Raw genomic sequence first — 17,007 nt, 5'->3', positions numbered from 1 at the left:
CATTTAATTCGTATCATCTAATCGAAATTAGAAACCACTTTACATTTATATGCATATCCATATAAAAAGATAAATAGAAATTCTTTATAAAATAAATGATTTATTTATTAAAATAATAATACATCATTTATTATTCATATTTTACACCATTTCTGTTAAAATTAATGGAAGAACGAAAATAATAATATAACGTCATATATATTATATATTTACGAAACATATCGCGAACATGAATTGCAATGTTTTCTCATTGCGTCTATGTAATATAATATACTATAGCTCACAATACATACAATCATGCTACAAATCACTATACAATAGTCTATTTGTACATAGATTGTCCTTTCATAGTGTCCCCCATCTGTACGATCGCGGTGTCTCCCTTCTAGAAAATTTAACGAATCTGTAATATAGACGTAGTGCTGTAAAAGGCATTGACTTGGAGCATGTACTATTGAAGGCAGCTTCCGTGTATGCCGAAGCACATAGGCAAACTCTTAAAAAGAGACAGACATAGGCCGGTATTCAAAGTCATTGCTTATTCTTAAAATCATTTTAAGCATTTGTTATCCCTGTCTATCCCATGTTTCCAGTCCCTGTCTTGTACAGGAAACAAAGACTTAAGCAAATGCTTAAAACGATCTTAAGAATAAGCAACGACTCTGAACACCGGCCATAGTTTATCTCAATGCTGTCTTTTTCTCGTAGCAATTAGCCACGACCTTCCTCCTTCAAATTGCTTCAGAATCGCTCACTGACAAGTGATATGCAGTCTATATCGTGCTGTTAATGATAGCATGTAGTTAAACATTTAAGCTTGAAAAGCTGCCTCTGTCAGTATATGCTCTAAGGGCATCGGAAGGCTAACGGTAAATTCATGATGTTAATTCGTGCTTTCTCTTCCCTTTCGTCCGCCTAATTCCTGACATACGATCGTTTATCATTGTTAGACAAACGATCATTTAAATAATCACTTTCCTTTCTGTTATATAGTATATTATATTTTCTTTTTATACTACGCTATGTCCCACTGATATTCGAGATAGTTATTCTTTATTTATTTTTCGAATAGATTGCATAGTCGGGGCTAATATAGGTAGTGCTTATAATTTGCCAAAATAAATATAGTCATTTCTATATATCATGTCTGGTATGATAATAGGCTCTTTTATCTTAAAACTGTCTCTCTTTTTTTCCTGCTCAACAGTTATAGGTTTCATAGAAAAATAAAATACATATATTCACCGCTCCAAGCTAATAAATTATACACGTATGTATACATATACCGTATTTGTAGTAGCTGATATCAAAGGAATAGCTCGATCTTATAACATACACAGAATTTTCGTTTGGGAAATAGAAATCACAGTGGTTAATGCCAAACGCAACAACACGTGCAAAATGGAAGTTATGTATATTTATCATATTCGCGTAACTTTAATGAAAACAAGCTAGAAGTTAACGAAACGATATATGTATATTAACAGAAATTATGCGCGCACTGAGTAACGGACTCATCGCAGTATAACGTTTCTTAGATATCCCAGCATACACGAGCTGCATAATTCAATCTCAAACTTTCCACTAATACCTACACGTACAGGAATTCATAAGTTCGAATTAAATGTCCCATATACATGCACAACGTAAATCTGTTTCCGAGATCATCGATCCTTTGAAGTTACGCTGGAAATAATTAAACGACGATAATAATAATAATAATTCACCGATACGACATGGAACGATAGGTATACATCCGAAACTTGCAATTAAATGTCATATGACGGTATAATATAGGACCTCCAATCTGTACTCTATGCGTTGCAAGTGTAACGGTGTATAGAAAAATAATGTCAATCATATGGCTAAACCCGTACTTGTTATGAAATTACAAACTATAGTACGTCATGGATTGTTAAAAAATATGTGTTTGCGAAACAAACACGATATAGTGGCGGAACGACGTGGTATTGTTCATCGTTTCACCCATGTTCCGCGAAAAAACGCAAAATATGGTCGTTTCACACACACGCCTCGGACCTTCGTTAGTTAACTTGTACACCTCTTGACTTCCTGCGTCATATTAAATATTAAAATTGTATACATTCAATATATAGAGAAATGTTTCCGATATGGTACATTAACAGTGAGCTAAGCACCAGAAAAAGATTACTCAAATCAAATACGTAGTTTTAAAAATTACTCAAACTATATATTATGGTCCTCTTCTTTGTTAATTTGTGCTGGCGTTGCTGGTGTTGGGTCGTCGTGAAACAACGGATTTTTCACTTCCATCTCTCCGGTCTTGGCATTAAAGAAATCATTCGAAATTACGTCCCATCCCTAATAACACCCGTTACAAAATACACCCCCCGCTCAAAAGTTTGGAGCATTTTGGGAATGTATTAAAAATGCATTTATTATTATTTCCAATACAATTGGAATATTTAAAAGAGTTCGGCAATCTCTAATTCGTCGCATTCTTGCAGAGGGAAGAATTTTCGAAAATTTATTATAACTGTCATAAAAAATCATAAATCCTAAAAAAAACCTTTTCAATAAACAAATATCAGGCATAATTTTCTATGACCTTTTCTCATCTATACGATCTCGGGATTATAAGTTTGGTCCCAATCATTTTGGACACCCTGTATACACTTAATTAACATTTCCGTGCTAACAGAGCTTAACATTATAAATAATTATTTACAAAAAAAATCGTTATAATAAGCTCCGAACTTTTGAACGGACACGTCCGTGTTATAAAAATACGACTTACAGAAGCTAGACCTGGACATTCGTAAACCGTGTAGTCTCCTTCCTCGTTCTCTTCGTCGCTGTCTGCTTCGGACACGGAGCCTGGATCTCTGCTTGCGGAAACACGACTACACAAATCATTATGCACACAATATTCCCTAATTGGCGCAAAATTCCTTAAAAACAGACATCACTTTTCAATTTTCGGTGGACGTGATCCTCGCAGACAAATTATTTGAACGACTCCAGTGTAATATTCGAATGACTTACTTTTCCATAGCAATAATTTGTTGCTTTTGGTGTTGGAAATGGTACATCTGAGCGGACTGGGCAAGTCTTTGGTCTCCTGAGGGCGATATTTCTTTATTTGGACCGGTCACGCCGTAAGCTGGATATTCAATGTCGGCTGCATCTTTAGTACTTCGATGTATTCTACGAAAGTTAAATAATATCAGTTATATGGGTTACGAGTAGCTCGTTTTTTTGCTTAAAATGTTGCTGATTATATTACCTGTACCATGTTAAAGCAATTAATACGAGTAGAAACACTGAGGCTGCAGTGCAACCGGCAACAACAGCTGCAAGCAGACAGACGATCTCTTTTACATTTATATCGATACGTGATATCGACAGAAGACCGATTGCTCACCGAAGCCGTATATATCATTGTTCAAATCCTGGTTCACAGGTACAAAAACCGGATTGTTTTCCGTGCGCCGCCCGATTTCTGGTATTACGATCATCGACGCGTCCTTAAATTTTGATTCCAACCGCGAGTTCCCCTCACGCGCCGTATGCATTTTCTCAGTCGCCGTGTCCTCCCGCTCCCATTTCGTGTCATTCGAGGGCTTAGTAGTATCCAATTTCTCGGAATCCTCTGCCAACAACATGCGGAAGAATAAAATCAAATCGCGAACGTATCGACACGAATTCGTAGACTGAGAAACATAGTAATTTAACAATAAATTGACTGAGTTCAAGCATACTCTTCACTCACTTCGTTCACTGTAAGACTCACATTCACTAAGATTCGACGAGCGTTCTTCTAACTTGACATACCTAAGAAAAAAGAATTGTCCTCGTAGTATTTCGGGTGGTTGGGTTTCACGGCGAACGGATGTCTCTCGCGCAGATTCGGGGGATCGAACCTGTACGTGAAGTTTGGGAGATCCGCGGACGGTTTATGCATCTGCCTATCGTCCTTCCCGTCCTGGTCGACGGTGCCATCGTAATTTCGGTGAAATTCTTGCAACGTCTCCTCTTTCATTCCCCTGTCGAAATTCGTCTCTTCGTAGGTCGAACGGTCCAACGGTGGCATTCGATTATTATACCCGTAGTCGTTGTCCTGGAAATTCGTATCGTCTTCGTCCGTGTCACTCGGAAAATTGGATAGCTTCAGGTTCGAGTACTCGGAGGGACTGTCGAACGGCGCCTTCGATTCGTAGAAAGGGACGTACAACTCCCTCACTGGTTTTAACTCGTTGATCGGCGGATCGTTGTATTGTATTCGCCGATACTCCCATTCTTTCGGCTTTCTCAGGAGCTCGGTCAAGCTTCCTTTGTCCATCAGGGCTTCGAACAAATCCCTCTGCTTCTCCAAATCTGCATGATACTTTTTGTGCAACGAGGGAAACCGCTGTCTCTGCCCCTCGAGATACCGAATCAGTTCCCTGAGCGCAATGCTCTCCGAGGATTCGGGGATCTCATCTGGAAAATGATGATATTTAAACTGTTTAAATAATGAAATTAATTTTCGTAAACGCGACTTGTTGCGTTCGTAAGTTAACAATCCTCTTAAATAACATTGACGTAAATTATACACCTTCGAGCTATCGGTCTACTTCCGGGTGTTATCATGGAACGCGTACATGGATTTCCTGCGGTTAACAGGCATGACAAAGACAACAGTGCGATTGATAAGCACGCTTATCTAATTTTTATTCCGTTCGACTACTTTCGTCGTTTGTACATGATACGTCATAATATGTGTTTCTAATTTGTAGAAGTCAGTCGTGTATTATAAGTTTATGAGAACCGGTGAAATCATCCCCCGACGTCAGACGCTGCATATACGAAAGCATATGCAAACTCCGAACGGACCCAAACAAAACCTACGCAAAACTTGAAAATCGCTCCTACTGACACGGAGAGAAGTTCAAATCTTAATGAAGAAATAAACTGATTTAACGATCGATCGCTTTGTAATGCTATATAGCGAGTTTCACGCGATCGCTTTCAAACGTTTGTGAATGAGCTCGAGGGAGGATATAATAATAGCGGGAACAAAGTGGAAATAAACGAAAGACAGTCTGCGTCACGATCGACTGCGATTAGACCCTGGGTGTCATTACCCTCTTATGGAGCAGTGTTTTCGGCCGAGCGGATAGTAAGGCTCACCTCGATAAAAATCGAGTTCTCCGGTGGAGAGGGCGACGAGAACGCAGCAGGGTAGCAGCAGCCATGTGCAGGTGCAGAGGGTCGATGTCATCGTCACCGTTTCAACTGGCAGGTGTCGGCCAGGTGTGGTGTCCACAGGTTTTTATCGTCGTCCCGTCCGTCGTCGTTCCATATGTAAGCACGTCATTTCATTGAGGGCAGACAGAGAGTATGCGCGGTCAAGTTCCGTTGCAATCAATACCACCATTACCCTTTCCACCACGACGCCGCTGCCGATGACGGAAAAACCGACGCTTGCCCTTTCGCGAGCTCGTTTCCGTATTCGATGCTGCTTACTGGCTTGAATCCAATACAATTCATATAAACGGAGACGTCACTTGTATCCGATGTAAAACGATGTTTTCTTATTCATTCACTATCTGACAAGACAATCCCGGTTTACGTCGATTATTAACGCGATTTTATTGTAAAACAATTTAATAAAGACGATATTAAAAATGTTTTACAAATACTTTTTGATTTTTACAACGTTTGCATTACTTTCATAATAAGCCTTCTATGATTGGAATGAAATTCTTTAATACCTTTTGATCCGCTTACGTTGTGTTGGACCGCACGCGAAAAGCGTTGGAGAAAACTGACGGTATCGGTTGACTCATAGAACTTGTAAAAATCGATCGGAATAAATAGACGACGTTTAATGTATAGAAGTATTATTACTTACGGAAAGAGTTGGAAATTAATTATAAGTTTATGAAACTTTGTTTCTGTTCCTCTTGAAATCGAAGTCTTTGATGTTATCTGTTATGACTTAGTGCGACAGAATTTCGTCAATCGAGAGAATAACTTTGATAATAACACCTTCGCAGGTAGAGTACAGATCATTGTACCGTCTGCAAAGTATTAACAGCGCATCTGAATCTGTCAAGGATTACGCAAATCGCCATCAACCCACACTTTATTTCTGTCACCTACGATAGTACTCATATATCTCCAATGAATTTTACACCTTTTTTGAATAGATAACAAAATTATCGATTCAGAGGAAGCGCAGATTAAAGTGGAGGAATAAAAAAAAAATAAGAAATGCGGGTAATTTATTAAAAACATTAAAATACTTTATTGCGGTTACAACTTTCAATTTACATCGACGATAATAAATCTTTCATACGTTCAGGAGAAATCCGTATACATTTATTTGTTTTAAAGTGCTCTCTAACATCTTAAAGATTTGAATAGGTCGTTCGACGAACATTTCGATATCTCGAGAAATCAATTCTCGCGAGTTGCGCGCAGCGCGGTGTCGTTCGAACATTTAAATAGTGAAGCGCAATCGCATTAGTTTAATGTCAGTAGACAGACGCGTAACGTTTATAAATTTTCCATATATGTTTGTACTTCGACGGCTCGGAGAATCATTCTCCTTTACATTTACACAAACAGTACTCAATTGATGTCCACAGGTTTCCTAACGATCCGACATAGTTAAATTAAATGATTCAAGGATCGAGGTCACAAGTCAGGGATTCGGCTTTGGAAAATGCGCGCAACGGTTTCTTATCGGCGACTTTCTGTTTTCTCTTCCGATTGACCACCCCATCAGCTGCGTCCATCATTCTCAATATTTGCGTTTGATCGGAGCAATCGACCGGCGCGACGGAAATATCTCTGACGGCTCTAAATTTGCCGCAGTTGTTCAGATGTTCGTTTTCCAAACGGAAAAAGTTCCAAATGAATCTCCTATTGGGAGAGGGTCAGTAATTATATACTTTACAACAGAAAGCAATGAGCTACCCGGTAATTCGAGATTAGTCGTGAAAAATTGAACAAATAAAATACTAGTTCGTAAGCGTACATTAAACTGCGTTAATAGACTCAGCATGCTAAACATGCAATTTAGTGAATGATTTAGAGATAAGAGAAAAATAAAAGGAATCCGTATTTAATGAGGGCTAGGCTCTGTTCGTTTAAATGAGAATGATATGACGATATAAAACAAAGTAGGAAAATTACAAGATGATTATTTCAACAATCACGAAACGCTGTTCGCTCATCGTCAATGTCCTCGTCCTTGCGATCCATAAGATGTATGACCGCCTTCGATTCGTCGGGTTCATTGCGTCTGTAAGGCCCTATGGATATGTCTCGTACTGCTCGAAATTTGCCTACGTTGTACAGGTGTTCGTTTTCCAGGCGAAAGTAATTCCACATGTACCTTCTATCAACTGATTAGTAAGGCAAATTGATATGCAAAATGATACTTTTTTTCTGATAAATTAAAGTTCCTCACGATAAACAAAATTAAAGAATGGTACACTATGATAGGTATGAAGGGACAAATAAAACAAGGACAAAGGTCGAAAACAAATAAAATATTCTCTTTATTACGATATTTATTAGAATCATTAAGTAAACATATATATATATATATTATTTTTTCAGTAAATCTTGCGCGACTGAAATGTAAAACTTCAAATATCATGCAAATGAGAAATATCTTCAAGCATCACTAGAAACGATACACTATGCGTGCTAATATGCTTCGCACACAGAACCGCGGTTTCGAAAATTCTATATTTATTACGTTAGCGATATTAACTTACTTTCTAACTTACCTGAACACTTCTAACGGCGCGACTATCGAAACCATCAGATCTCCGTGTACGTATCCCATCTCGGTAAGCGACAACGAAAATGCCCAACCGAAACGAAGCACGAAATCCTCGATTATCGCAAAATAATAATAGTACTAAAACAATACAAGTAGCACATTGTGTGAACACGTTACTATTTCTATCAATCTATGTGCTGCACTTACAGGAGAAGAATAAACGATTTCTTCCCTGAGAAATTTATTCTCTCCTGCGTTGCTATCGAACAGTCCCCAGTCCAATTTAACGTCCCACGTATACGTGAAACAAGAACTCATGACACTTGCTGTTATCCATAAATAGAAGTATGGATTCTCGGTAGACATCACATAGTGTTCTGCAGAAAGGTGTCTTGTAAGGAATCTTACGATGGTTTTATCGTTATTCGAAAGTTTCAGGTGGACTTACTAGCGTTAGTTAAATGTAAATATGAAAAAACTACAACGAAGAAGCTGGTAGCGTATTTAGCCGCGTTTACGAGATGTGGAAAGGCTTCTTTTGTGTCTCTATAGCGCCGCAGGCATTGTGCGAATCGAAACCATGCTGGCAAACAAGCTACAAACGGTCTCATCGATAGCTCGCGTATTATACACGTTTCCGCATCTATTGAAAAACATGTAAATTAAGTAATTACCAATTTCTATGAAGTTCTACAATGACAATTTATGATACAACTAATTACGAACCAGTAACGTCAGTCCACGAGGAATTTTGGACATAAAAGCAAACGAAATACTGAAAGTCTAAAAACACAGTGTGTAGGGAATTGAGTTGATCGGCGAGCCAAAAATCAGCAAACCCGACGTAGAAAAACGGTGCGCAAAATATTCTAGCCAACACACGAAGCGCCCAAAATCTAGCCTCGTAACGTAAAGTTTTCGTCGGATTGAACAAAAACAAGGCCAATAATGTGTATAACAACATCTGAAACAAGATTAGTGATACATATTTGTTCAATCATTTCATATATTGCAGTCTTACGGGATGAACGAACGGAGGTATCCCTAATGTTTCACTGTAAAGGAAACCCAAAACTGATAGAGACCAAACTAATCCAAACACGCTAGCCAATTCAATGATATGCTGTAAAAGGTATTACATACATCAGCAAATTATTTTTTATAAGCGATACTGAAATACACATATGTATGCCCATACCTGTTCTGACAAGTGATTTCGAGGGTCAAGTTCAAATATTAAAACGTGATTCACGCCAGAAGATCTCCACCCATAAACATTGACTCCCATAAGGAAAAGAAATTGAATCATAAGAAGCGGTCCGCGGTACAATCTGCATAAAACTCGCCAATTGTTGTTGTCCTTAAAACGCGTACCTACGGAATTAACTTTGAAGAATGTGTATCTGAAACCTATGTCTGTGGACGTCTATTAATCCTTATGAGTACCTGAAAGTATTACAGCTATAAGAAGAATGATAAAGGCTCCTGAAAACAACCCAACTTTAAATGTAATCCATGGAGACAGTTGTTCTCCAAGTGGAGGAACTCTTAAACGTTTCATTGCACGTTGCCTGTCCCCCTGTTCCAAATCTCTGGTGACCAATGCCTCTGTTTCTGCGATAAGTCTGTCTATGTCCTTGTGCGTATGAAACATCGCAGTATCTACGTGTTCCGCTCTCCATTTCGCTCCGACGTCGACGTTCAATAACTATGGCAACAATTTCTACTTACTGTGCGAGGAAACATGTTATATGCACATATTTTTCTGTCACTCACTTTGTCGTGCTTTTTCAGTATTTTTCTAAAGCCCGTAAAATTCAGATTTTGATAGTTTTGAAGTAAAATCAAAAAGAGATAGAATTCGGAAAAAGCTAATTTTAATTCTTGCAGTTTGCGTGCTGAGACTGGCTTCTTGTGCAAGATGTTATTACGGTATCTAATTTTATGACTCCCTCGTTTTTCTTCTGAGGCTGTTAAAACTTCGCTCAATTCGTTATTGAGGCTCGCGAATCTGCGCGTTGCTTCTGCTAACTTTTCTGAGGGAACGAGTAACAAAATTGACCAATATTTTTCATGTAGTTCATGAATAGATGAATAGATGTAAACATTACTGTAGAAAATTTACCAGAATAGAATGTGTTTATCTTTGCCAATTCCTTGTCACAATAATGAAAGAATTTCTCATCAAATTTATTAAAATAACGTTCCAACACATGGGATTCGGTTACATCTGCTGCTGGTGCTTGCTCTACTGCTGCATACAGCAAAGCCTTCATTTCCTATATACAGAATAATGTTCTTGTATAACGTGTCGATGCTTTCGATTCTATGATAGAATTAGTAATCGTCAATTAAAATATTGGTGTACAATCGAAAGCGAAACGCATTTTACCTCGTAATTTATGTATTGTTTTCTCCATTCTGGTGTGATATGTGCACACAAGTGCTCAGCAAATTTCATTTTTTAAACGAATCAATTAACGCAGCAACTATTGTAATTGTATTTCACCGAATAGACTAAAGTACGAACATCAGAATTAACAGTTTCGTCAATAAGAATCATCAATTATTCGGGAGAAACAGAAGTTGAACATACGATGAGTATCCGTATGTAGGATTTCTTTTAGGCTATAAAACATACACTGCATTACGAAGTAATGTCGCTATTGTATTTTGCATTGACATACATTTAGCGTAGCACGTGTCTGTTGTAAATTTGAGTGATTAAAATTTAATAACAGAAGTTTTCTATTATTCTATCGTTTTATTAAATGATAATTATTGATAACGTGCATAAGGTTATTTTATCATGTCAACGAGATTAACATTTATGAGATATAAACAAATGCGATGGGTAGGTGAAAGAGCTTATATTAATATATTTAATTTAGTTCTTCTATTATTATCTAATTGTTTTTTTAAGAGGTATATATTTATTTTCTATCAGTATTCAACAAAACAAAGTATGCAGCTCATTCAAAGTGTGGATGAATTAATTACAAACAATGAACTTAAACATAAGCATCATCCAGGTATAAGGAAACCGAGAGAGGTGGAACAACCTAGCTGGCTTTTAAATGCAATTAAAATCATTTTACACGGTAATTACATCAAGAATAGTATATTTTACACTATTGAAATTACTACATTGAGATATAACTTTTATAATTACAGATGAAAAAATATCACAGAATAAACTTAATGAAGATTCTAAGAAACTGGAAGCACACATATTAAATCGGCGTCTTCCTTTAGAAAAGGAAGATATTAAATACAAACTAGACTTAGTTGCATCCAAGTATGAACAAGCTACAGGAGAGTCTTTAAGTGATACAGAACTAGATGACGACCCAAAAGCTATGAAGATTTTTAAAAGTGTTGTGTACAATTGGGAACCAATTAATTATGATAAATACACGAGCTTGACGTACGTAATTCGTAGAAGTGTACCTGAGTATACTGTTCTGTATAAAATTTTTAGTGAAATTGCTAATAGTGACAAGAGCTTTATACCCACCACGTTATTTGACTTCGGTTCTGGCACTGGTACAGTAATGTGGTAAGATACATAAATACTATTTAGTTACTTCGATGACTACTGAAAGTACGTTAGAAAAATACGGGCTTCATTTCATTTAGGGCAGCATCTCAATTTTGGGTTGACTCTATCAAGGAGTATTACTGTATCGATGTTTCCAAACATATGAACAATTTATCTGAATATCTCATAAAGAACGCTACACCAAATATCAACCCAAGCTATATATTTTATCGACAATTTTTCCCTGCGTCACCAGTAGTAAGTATGTAAGTTATGTTACGTAAAAATACTGAAAACTAGTTTTAAACATATTATTTATATTATAGCCAACTTATGACATTGTTGTAAGCGCATATTCTTTATTTGAATTGCCGAACCAAAATGCTCGTCTTGAGATGATCTCGAAATTATGGCAGAAAACTCAACATTACCTAGTTATTGTAGAAAAGGGAACAAACGCTGGATTCACTGTAAGTTATTAGAAATCAATTAATTTCTCCATCATTTAATTGATTTATCTTTAACAGATCATAAACGAGGCTCGAGATTTCGTGCTCAGTCAGAAAAATAAACGCAGCGTACATGTTTTTTCACCAGTAAGTATAATTTATCAGTAATCATTATAATTATTATGTAATTCACATTGATGTATGGTAATTCCAGTGTCCGCACGATTTACAATGTCCTAGGTACACAACTGATGATACCCCTTGCAATTTTGAAATCAATTATATGACATTACGTATTGGTGAAACATGCAAGACCAACAAGGAACGTTATTCGTATGTGGTACTTAAAAAAGGTATTTGTAAACTCTCCCCTAACTGAAGTAAGAAATCATTGTATTAAATAAATTATTACTTATTTTAATAAAAGGCGAACGTCCAGAAAATGATATTAATTGGCCACGGATCGTGAGGCCAGTACTAAAACGTTCCAAACATGTTTTGTGTCGTGTCTGCACGGCCTCTGGAGAGCTGCAGGAACACATTTTTACTACATGGAAGAATGGAAAGTTCGTATCCCTTAAGCTTAAAAGACCAAATCATAAGAAAATCGCGTATGAACTTGTGTCTTGTATTTTTAGAAATACTTATCGCTGCGCAAGATCGAGTGAATGGGGAGATCAGTTACCCTTTCAGCCGGTAGAAATAGAGGAAACAGAGGAAACGAAAGATAATACGAAGAGCACAGAAGAAGAGATAAAGGAGACAAGAGAAGCTGAATGAAATATATTTGTAATTTGAGCGTTATGTAATAAAAAAAAAGAAAACTCAAATTTTTAATTGTTCTTATGTACTTAAGATTCTTTGTTTTAAAGATTCATTTCATTACTTTGAATATAATATAGCCGTTCATTGAACAAACGTTCTATTCATAATTCGCATACCTGAGTGAATTGTGCCTTAAAACTGTTATTCAACAACTTTTGCTTCGAAAAAAGAATAAAAAAGAACTCATGGAGATGAAGAGGGGTATTTAAAAGCCGTCCCCAAGCTGGTCCACGGCCAGTTTTGCTTACACAACAGAAGAGTGCATTTCTCCAGGTGCAAGGTAAGATCGGTTCAAGGATTCGAAGTAGGGATACATACCGGAAAGACCGCTCGGTGTGCTCCAACTTCCACGTGAAACTGAAAGTTAAAGCGTGCACAATTGTACTAAGAATTTCACCTGACTTTAAACGCAATGTCATAAATTAGTCGATGATAGAATTTAGGCGCGAATAATATGAACAATCATTTTCATTTTACTTATTTCTTCATTCGTAAAAAATCGTTAAAAGGCAATTACAGAATAAAAGCTCAGAGTCGAATGACCTGTTGAATCTGTTTTATTATACACGACTAGCCGGTTATTTCGTAGTAAAAAAGAACAAGAAATAGAACGGGTTGCAATACTACTGTGATTGTTTAAAAGAGGCAGAGGTGGTAGAAAGTCGGGAACGGTGGAATCGTAAATATTAGGTCGGCCGCACAGATACAGACGTTCGAAAGTAACCGAGGAGAAGACGGCATACTTTAAAAGTGATAAAGGTCTTAAAGTGTGCATCAGTTACGCAAGAAGTTATGAAATAATACAAGTGAGTGCATGTCTCGCGGTCCTTCCGTATGCAACTTTCTCCCATGAGTCTGCGTATTTCACTTTCTTTTTCAAGTGCGCGATGCAAGGCGCACGTCCCAAATTATTCGAAACCGGATATCGAGGTAATAATCAATGCAATTCCCATCGGAAGAGCATTAATTTATCACCCCCTGTCTCGTTACTTTCTCTTGCCCGGATGCGTGTCAAATATGGTATCGAAAAAAATTTCAGGCGCATCCGATCGTGATCCTTTAAAATGCCGCGTATTTAATCTGGCGATAATTTAAAAATCCGGTATTTATTTCAATGCTTAATAAAAATTATTGTTTTTGCAGTATGTTCTACACGGTGATCCTTTGTTTGATTTTATTATTACTGCTGCTGTACTTAGGATCACGAAAACCAAAAGGATATCCTCCAGGTATAACAATAATAATCTTCCAAGTTTAAAAAAGAAGAATGATAGGTGATCAACTTTAAAGGACTTTTTATTAGGCCCGAGATGGTTACCGATCTTGGGGTGTGCTGTCGAGGTGACTCGTCTTCGCCAAGAAAATGGATACCTGTTTAAAACCTGTTCCGCTTTATGCAAAAGATACGGATCCGTGGTCGGTTTAAAAATCGGTACAGACCGCATCGTAGTCTTGAATGATTACGAGAGTATTAAATCAATGCTCACTGATGAAGATTGCGATGGTAGACCGATCGGTCCAGTTTACGAAACAAGAACCTTCGGATCCAGAAAAGGTATCTTTATCGTTAACACTTTTTAACTCTTGGACAGTGACTGGATTTTCGTTTTTACTCAAGGGTTGATCGTTGTGGATGAAAACCTATGGGTTGAACAAAGAAGATTCGTATTAAAGCATCTTCGTGACTTCGGCTTCGGCCGGAAGAGCATGGCTACGATTATAGAAGAGGAGGCTCAATCGCTCGTCGAGCATTTCAAGAAATTGATCAGTAACGAACTTAAAAATCGAATCAACGAATCAAAAATAAATTGTAACAATAACGATCACGATGACGGACAGATATATAAACTAATCAAGAAGGAAAAAGTGAACGCGTTAACGGATAATCCTTCAACGAATGGAAAGCAACAGAAAGTGAACGATTTGTATGTAAATGCTGACGAGTACGAGGAAGTTAAAATGATGTCTCAATCTTGCCCTACGATGGTGATTCCGATGCACGATGCATTTGGAGTTACCGTGCTGAACACCTTGTGGAGAATGATGGCTGGTAAAAGGTTGCTTATCCTCTTACTCTCAAGTTCCTTAACATTTCGTTTCATTCTTATACTTGTTTAACAACGCTGATTATTTATTCATGCAATAACGTATTGTACTTCCAACTCAGATTCAACCTCGATGACAAGGAGTTAACTCATCTCCAACGAATCCTGACGAAACTTTTAAGGGAAATCGATATGATAGGTGCACCGTTTGGTCATTTCCCGATATTAAGATTCATCGCGCCGGAAATGTCTGGATATAAATCTTTCTTGGAGACCCATCAGCAACTTTGGAAATTTCTGAGGGTGAGTTAGTTAGGAAGTAAACATCCTGAACGATATTAATTAATATCGTTGTAGGAAGAATTGGACGATCACAAAAATACATTCATACCGGACTCTCCAAGAGACTTAATGGATGTTTATTTAACAGTCTTGAATTCCAACAACTACAGCAAAACGTTTTCGGGTACGCAAGTATTAATGAAGTAAAATTTTAAAAGAGACGATATTATTAATTCTAAATAAATCATGTTTTATTTTCAGAGTCTCAATTGCTTGCAATTTGCGTGGATTTATTTATGGCAGGTTCGGAAACTACGTCCAAAACTCTTGGCTTTTGTTTCTTATATTTAGTGTTGTTCCCGGATGTTCAGAGAAAAGCACATGAGGAGATAGACAAAATAATCGGGCGTAGCAGACCACCGACTTTAGAAGACAGAACAAGGTAAAGTAAAAACGAATGATATAACAAAAATTAATATTGAATTGAAAAGCGTAATATATTTGTTAAATGTGACTCTACTGTTTTAGAATGACATATATGAATGCTATTGTCTTAGAGTCGTTAAGAATGTTTATGGGACGAACTTTGAACGTTCCACATAGAGCGCTGCGAGATACTAAGATATTGGGTCATAAGATACCAAAAGTATGTGACGTGATTGGATACGAAAATAATAATATATAAATTCATTTAATTAATCATTTTTCTAGGATACGATGCTCATAGCGAATTTCAATAGAATATTGATGGACGAATCGTGGGGCGACCCGGAAGTTTTTCGGCCGGAAAGATTTATCGATGAGAGCGATAACATTATCACGCCAAACAAGTATTTTCCATTCAGTATTGGTAAATACTTGATAATAACTCATAATAAAAATGTATATTAACGTACTTACCATTCTGACAAATAATTATCTTCTTTTATAGGAAGACATCGTTGTATGGGGGAAAATTTAGCCAGAAGCAATATATTTATCATCACTACTGCGTTATTGCAAAAGTTCACGTTTTCACCCGTGGCTGGCGAGAAACCGTCATCCCAAGATTTCGTAGACGGTGTCACTGCTGGTCCAAAACCATTTAGAGTAGCAATTTCCTTGAGAACGTAATCAAATCCTTTGGTCGTAATTAAACACAATCATTGAATTATAAAATAAGCTGTTATCTCATACATAATAATTAAGTGACATAAAGAAAAATAATTTACTTAGAATAGTACCGCATTAAGTGTTGCATCTTATCATTCAGAAAAATATATTTCGTTTTATATGAAAATACATATATGTGTACATATTTGCGTGTGTATATATATAAGAACCTATACGAAATAAATAAAATATATATATATATATATATTATATATATATATTTACAGTGGTATGTAGTATGTACAATATAACAAGTCGATGAAAAACATGAAAACAATGTACATACGTACAGATTATATCGAAAGTGTTGAATTTTATCCATTGCTAACATGACTTCCCACCGTCGGGTGCGAACACTCTCATTTCTACAAGACTGGCGAACACTACAAATGTCATGTACAGTAACAAGCATATCACGCCGACCTTTTTGTTTAATTCAAAGTTGTAAAACCATATGACTGCATAAAGTACGATTATGCAAGCAACTATCGAGAGCACGCTGTACGACAGCGTTCCCGATTCGATTTTTAAGTCGGTGCCCGTCATCAAACACATTATAGTCCAAGGTAAACCCAGACACAGTAGGATGTCCAGGATATTCGCGCCCAACGTATTACTCATAGCCATATTTCCATCCCCTACGCGGTGGTGGAGTATCATAAAAACCACAGCCAGTTGAGAGGACCAAAACGATAAAAGAAAAGAGAAACAAGAAAGGTGTGAAAATCGAAACCAAAACCGTAACCAAAAACCAAAGCGGAGACTTACCCTTCCTCGCTAAAATCGCTATGGATGCGACTTCCGGCACATTTCCACCGGCGGCAAGAAACGTTAAACCCATGATAGAATCCGGTATTCCTGCGGTTTCACCGATCACAGTCATCATCCAGGAGAGCAAATAGGAAGTAATTCCTATCCAAATGACGCTTACAACGAACGTTATTGGAT

General features: G+C 37.1%; 5 protein-coding genes across 15 annotated transcripts; 2 read left to right on the top strand and 3 right to left on the bottom strand.

The window, feature by feature from the left end:
- Positions 1-1,395: 1,395 nt before the first annotated feature.
- On the bottom strand, positions 1,396-5,827 carry LOC108625770 (uncharacterized). Of its 5 annotated transcripts, none has more exons than XM_018026034.2 (8): positions 5,739-5,827; positions 5,155-5,493; positions 3,817-4,464; positions 3,407-3,634; positions 3,269-3,335; positions 3,028-3,189; positions 2,780-2,933; positions 1,396-2,304 (listed from the first exon to the last, which is right to left on the bottom strand). In XM_018026034.2, the coding sequence occupies exons 2-8, from the start codon at positions 5,243-5,245 to the stop codon at positions 2,209-2,211; spliced, it is 1,446 nt and encodes a 481-aa protein (XP_017881523.1). In that variant the 5' UTR covers positions 5,246-5,493; positions 5,739-5,827; the 3' UTR covers positions 1,396-2,208. The 5 variants fall into 5 exon arrangements, with proteins under 5 accessions (XP_017881523.1, XP_017881522.1, XP_017881525.1 ...); XM_018026033.2 differs by having other exon boundaries at positions 5,155-5,573; positions 5,739-5,817; XM_018026036.2 differs by having other exon boundaries at positions 2,780-2,885; positions 5,155-5,573; positions 5,739-5,817.
- Positions 5,828-6,250: 423 nt separating this feature from the next.
- Positions 6,251-10,248, bottom strand: LOC108625766 (xenotropic and polytropic retrovirus receptor 1 homolog). 3 transcript variants are annotated; one of them, XM_018026026.2, is made up of 11 exons: positions 10,158-10,248; positions 9,891-10,044; positions 9,542-9,801; positions 9,212-9,473; positions 8,964-9,139; positions 8,787-8,888; positions 8,492-8,729; positions 8,214-8,408; positions 7,973-8,142; positions 7,770-7,903; positions 6,251-6,894 (listed from the first exon to the last, which is right to left on the bottom strand). In XM_018026026.2, the coding sequence occupies exons 1-11, from the start codon at positions 10,224-10,226 to the stop codon at positions 6,654-6,656; spliced, it is 2,001 nt and encodes a 666-aa protein (XP_017881515.1). In that variant the 5' UTR covers positions 10,227-10,248; the 3' UTR covers positions 6,251-6,653. The 3 variants fall into 3 exon arrangements, 2 of the variants coding, with proteins under 2 accessions (XP_017881515.1, XP_017881516.1); XM_018026027.2 differs by having other exon boundaries at positions 6,802-7,379; XR_003389289.1 differs by having other exon boundaries at positions 6,823-6,894; positions 7,168-7,903.
- On the top strand, positions 8,524-12,592 carry LOC108625767 (methyltransferase-like protein 17, mitochondrial). Of its 3 annotated transcripts, XM_026814178.1 has the most exons (10): positions 8,524-8,620; positions 8,781-8,897; positions 10,713-10,866; positions 10,940-11,324; positions 11,405-11,564; positions 11,633-11,776; positions 11,834-11,902; positions 11,970-12,108; positions 12,183-12,321; positions 12,394-12,592. In XM_026814178.1, exons 3-10 carry the CDS (start codon positions 10,731-10,733, stop codon positions 12,533-12,535), a joined length of 1,314 nt encoding a protein of 437 aa, XP_026669979.1. In that variant the 5' UTR covers positions 8,524-8,620; positions 8,781-8,897; positions 10,713-10,730; the 3' UTR covers positions 12,536-12,592. The 3 variants fall into 3 exon arrangements, with proteins under 3 accessions (XP_026669979.1, XP_017881519.1, XP_017881518.1); XM_018026030.2 differs by lacking the exons at positions 8,524-8,620; positions 8,781-8,897 and adding an exon at positions 10,383-10,619; XM_018026029.2 differs by lacking the exons at positions 8,524-8,620; positions 8,781-8,897 and adding an exon at positions 10,383-10,619 and having other exon boundaries at positions 10,689-10,866.
- A 7-nt stretch (positions 12,593-12,599) lies between these two features.
- Positions 12,600-16,185, top strand: Cyp303a1 (Probable cytochrome P450 303a1). 3 transcript variants are annotated; one of them, XM_026814176.1, is made up of 10 exons: positions 12,600-12,860; positions 13,724-13,809; positions 13,884-14,135; positions 14,199-14,637; positions 14,748-14,928; positions 14,983-15,091; positions 15,169-15,349; positions 15,436-15,553; positions 15,619-15,757; positions 15,839-16,185. In XM_026814176.1, exons 2-10 carry the CDS (start codon positions 13,725-13,727, stop codon positions 16,018-16,020), a joined length of 1,686 nt encoding a protein of 561 aa, XP_026669977.1. In that variant the 5' UTR covers positions 12,600-12,860; position 13,724; the 3' UTR covers positions 16,021-16,185. The 3 variants fall into 3 exon arrangements, with proteins under 3 accessions (XP_026669977.1, XP_026669976.1, XP_017881391.1); XM_026814175.1 differs by having other exon boundaries at positions 12,678-13,510; XM_018025902.2 differs by having other exon boundaries at positions 12,678-13,809.
- A 69-nt stretch (positions 16,186-16,254) lies between these two features.
- Positions 16,255-17,000, bottom strand: LOC108625681 (sodium/potassium/calcium exchanger 5-like). Its single transcript, XM_018025869.2, has 2 exons — positions 16,828-17,000; positions 16,255-16,697 (listed from the first exon to the last, which is right to left on the bottom strand). Exons 1-2 carry the CDS (start codon positions 16,943-16,945, stop codon positions 16,384-16,386), a joined length of 432 nt encoding a protein of 143 aa, XP_017881358.2. The 5' UTR covers positions 16,946-17,000; the 3' UTR covers positions 16,255-16,383.
- Positions 17,001-17,007: the final 7 nt, after the last annotated feature.

The sequence above is a fragment of the Ceratina calcarata genome, unplaced genomic scaffold, assembly GCF_001652005.2.
Source record: "Ceratina calcarata isolate Rehan_Ccalc_2016 unplaced genomic scaffold, ASM165200v1 scaffold369.2, whole genome shotgun sequence".
In the NCBI taxonomy this organism is placed as follows: Eukaryota; Metazoa; Arthropoda; class Insecta; order Hymenoptera; family Apidae; genus Ceratina; species Ceratina calcarata.
This window is presented reverse-complemented; position numbering and strand designations above follow the sequence as displayed.

Bases quoted from the DNA above. Each gene is read 5' to 3' on its own strand.
- LOC108625770 (XM_018026034.2), bottom strand. From the start codon at position 5,245: ATGACATCGACCCTCTGCACCTGCACATGGCTGCTGCTACCCTGCTGC. The intron at 4,465-5,154 runs GTGAGCCTTACT...ATCATTTTCCAG, and splicing joins AGAACTCGATTTTTATCGAG to ATGAGATCCCCGAATCCTCG. The intron at 2,305-2,779 runs GTAAGTCGTATT...TTTAATGCCAAG, and splicing joins AATGTCCAGGTCTAGCTTCT to ACCGGAGAGATGGAAGTGAA.
- LOC108625766 (XM_018026026.2), bottom strand. From the start codon at position 10,226: ATGAAATTTGCTGAGCACTTGTGTGCACATATCACACCAGAATGGAGA. The intron at 8,730-8,786 runs GTAAGACTGCAA...ATCTTGTTTCAG, and splicing joins TACCTCCGTTCGTTCATCCC to ATGTTGTTATACACATTATT. The intron at 7,904-7,972 runs GTAAGTGCAGCA...GTATTGTTTTAG, and splicing joins AAATCGTTTATTCTTCTCCT to TACTATTATTATTTTGCGAT.
- LOC108625767 (XM_018026029.2), top strand. From the start codon at position 10,575: ATGTCAACGAGATTAACATTTATGAGATATAAACAAATGCGATGG. The intron at 11,565-11,632 runs GTAAGTATGTAA...TTTATATTATAG, and splicing joins TTTTCCCTGCGTCACCAGTA to CCAACTTATGACATTGTTGT. The intron at 11,903-11,969 runs GTAAGTATAATT...TGGTAATTCCAG, and splicing joins GCGTACATGTTTTTTCACCA to TGTCCGCACGATTTACAATG.
- Cyp303a1 (XM_018025902.2), top strand. From the start codon at position 13,695: ATGCTTAATAAAAATTATTGTTTTTGCAGTATGTTCTACACGGTGATC. The intron at 13,810-13,883 runs GTATAACAATAA...ACTTTTTATTAG, and splicing joins ACCAAAAGGATATCCTCCAG to GCCCGAGATGGTTACCGATC. The intron at 14,929-14,982 runs GTGAGTTAGTTA...ATATCGTTGTAG, and splicing joins AACTTTGGAAATTTCTGAGG to GAAGAATTGGACGATCACAA.
- LOC108625681 (XM_018025869.2), bottom strand. From the start codon at position 16,945: ATGATGACTGTGATCGGTGAAACCGCAGGAATACCGGATTCTATCATG. The intron at 16,698-16,827 runs GTAAGTCTCCGC...ACCACCGCGTAG, and splicing joins AGCGATTTTAGCGAGGAAGG to GGGATGGAAATATGGCTATG.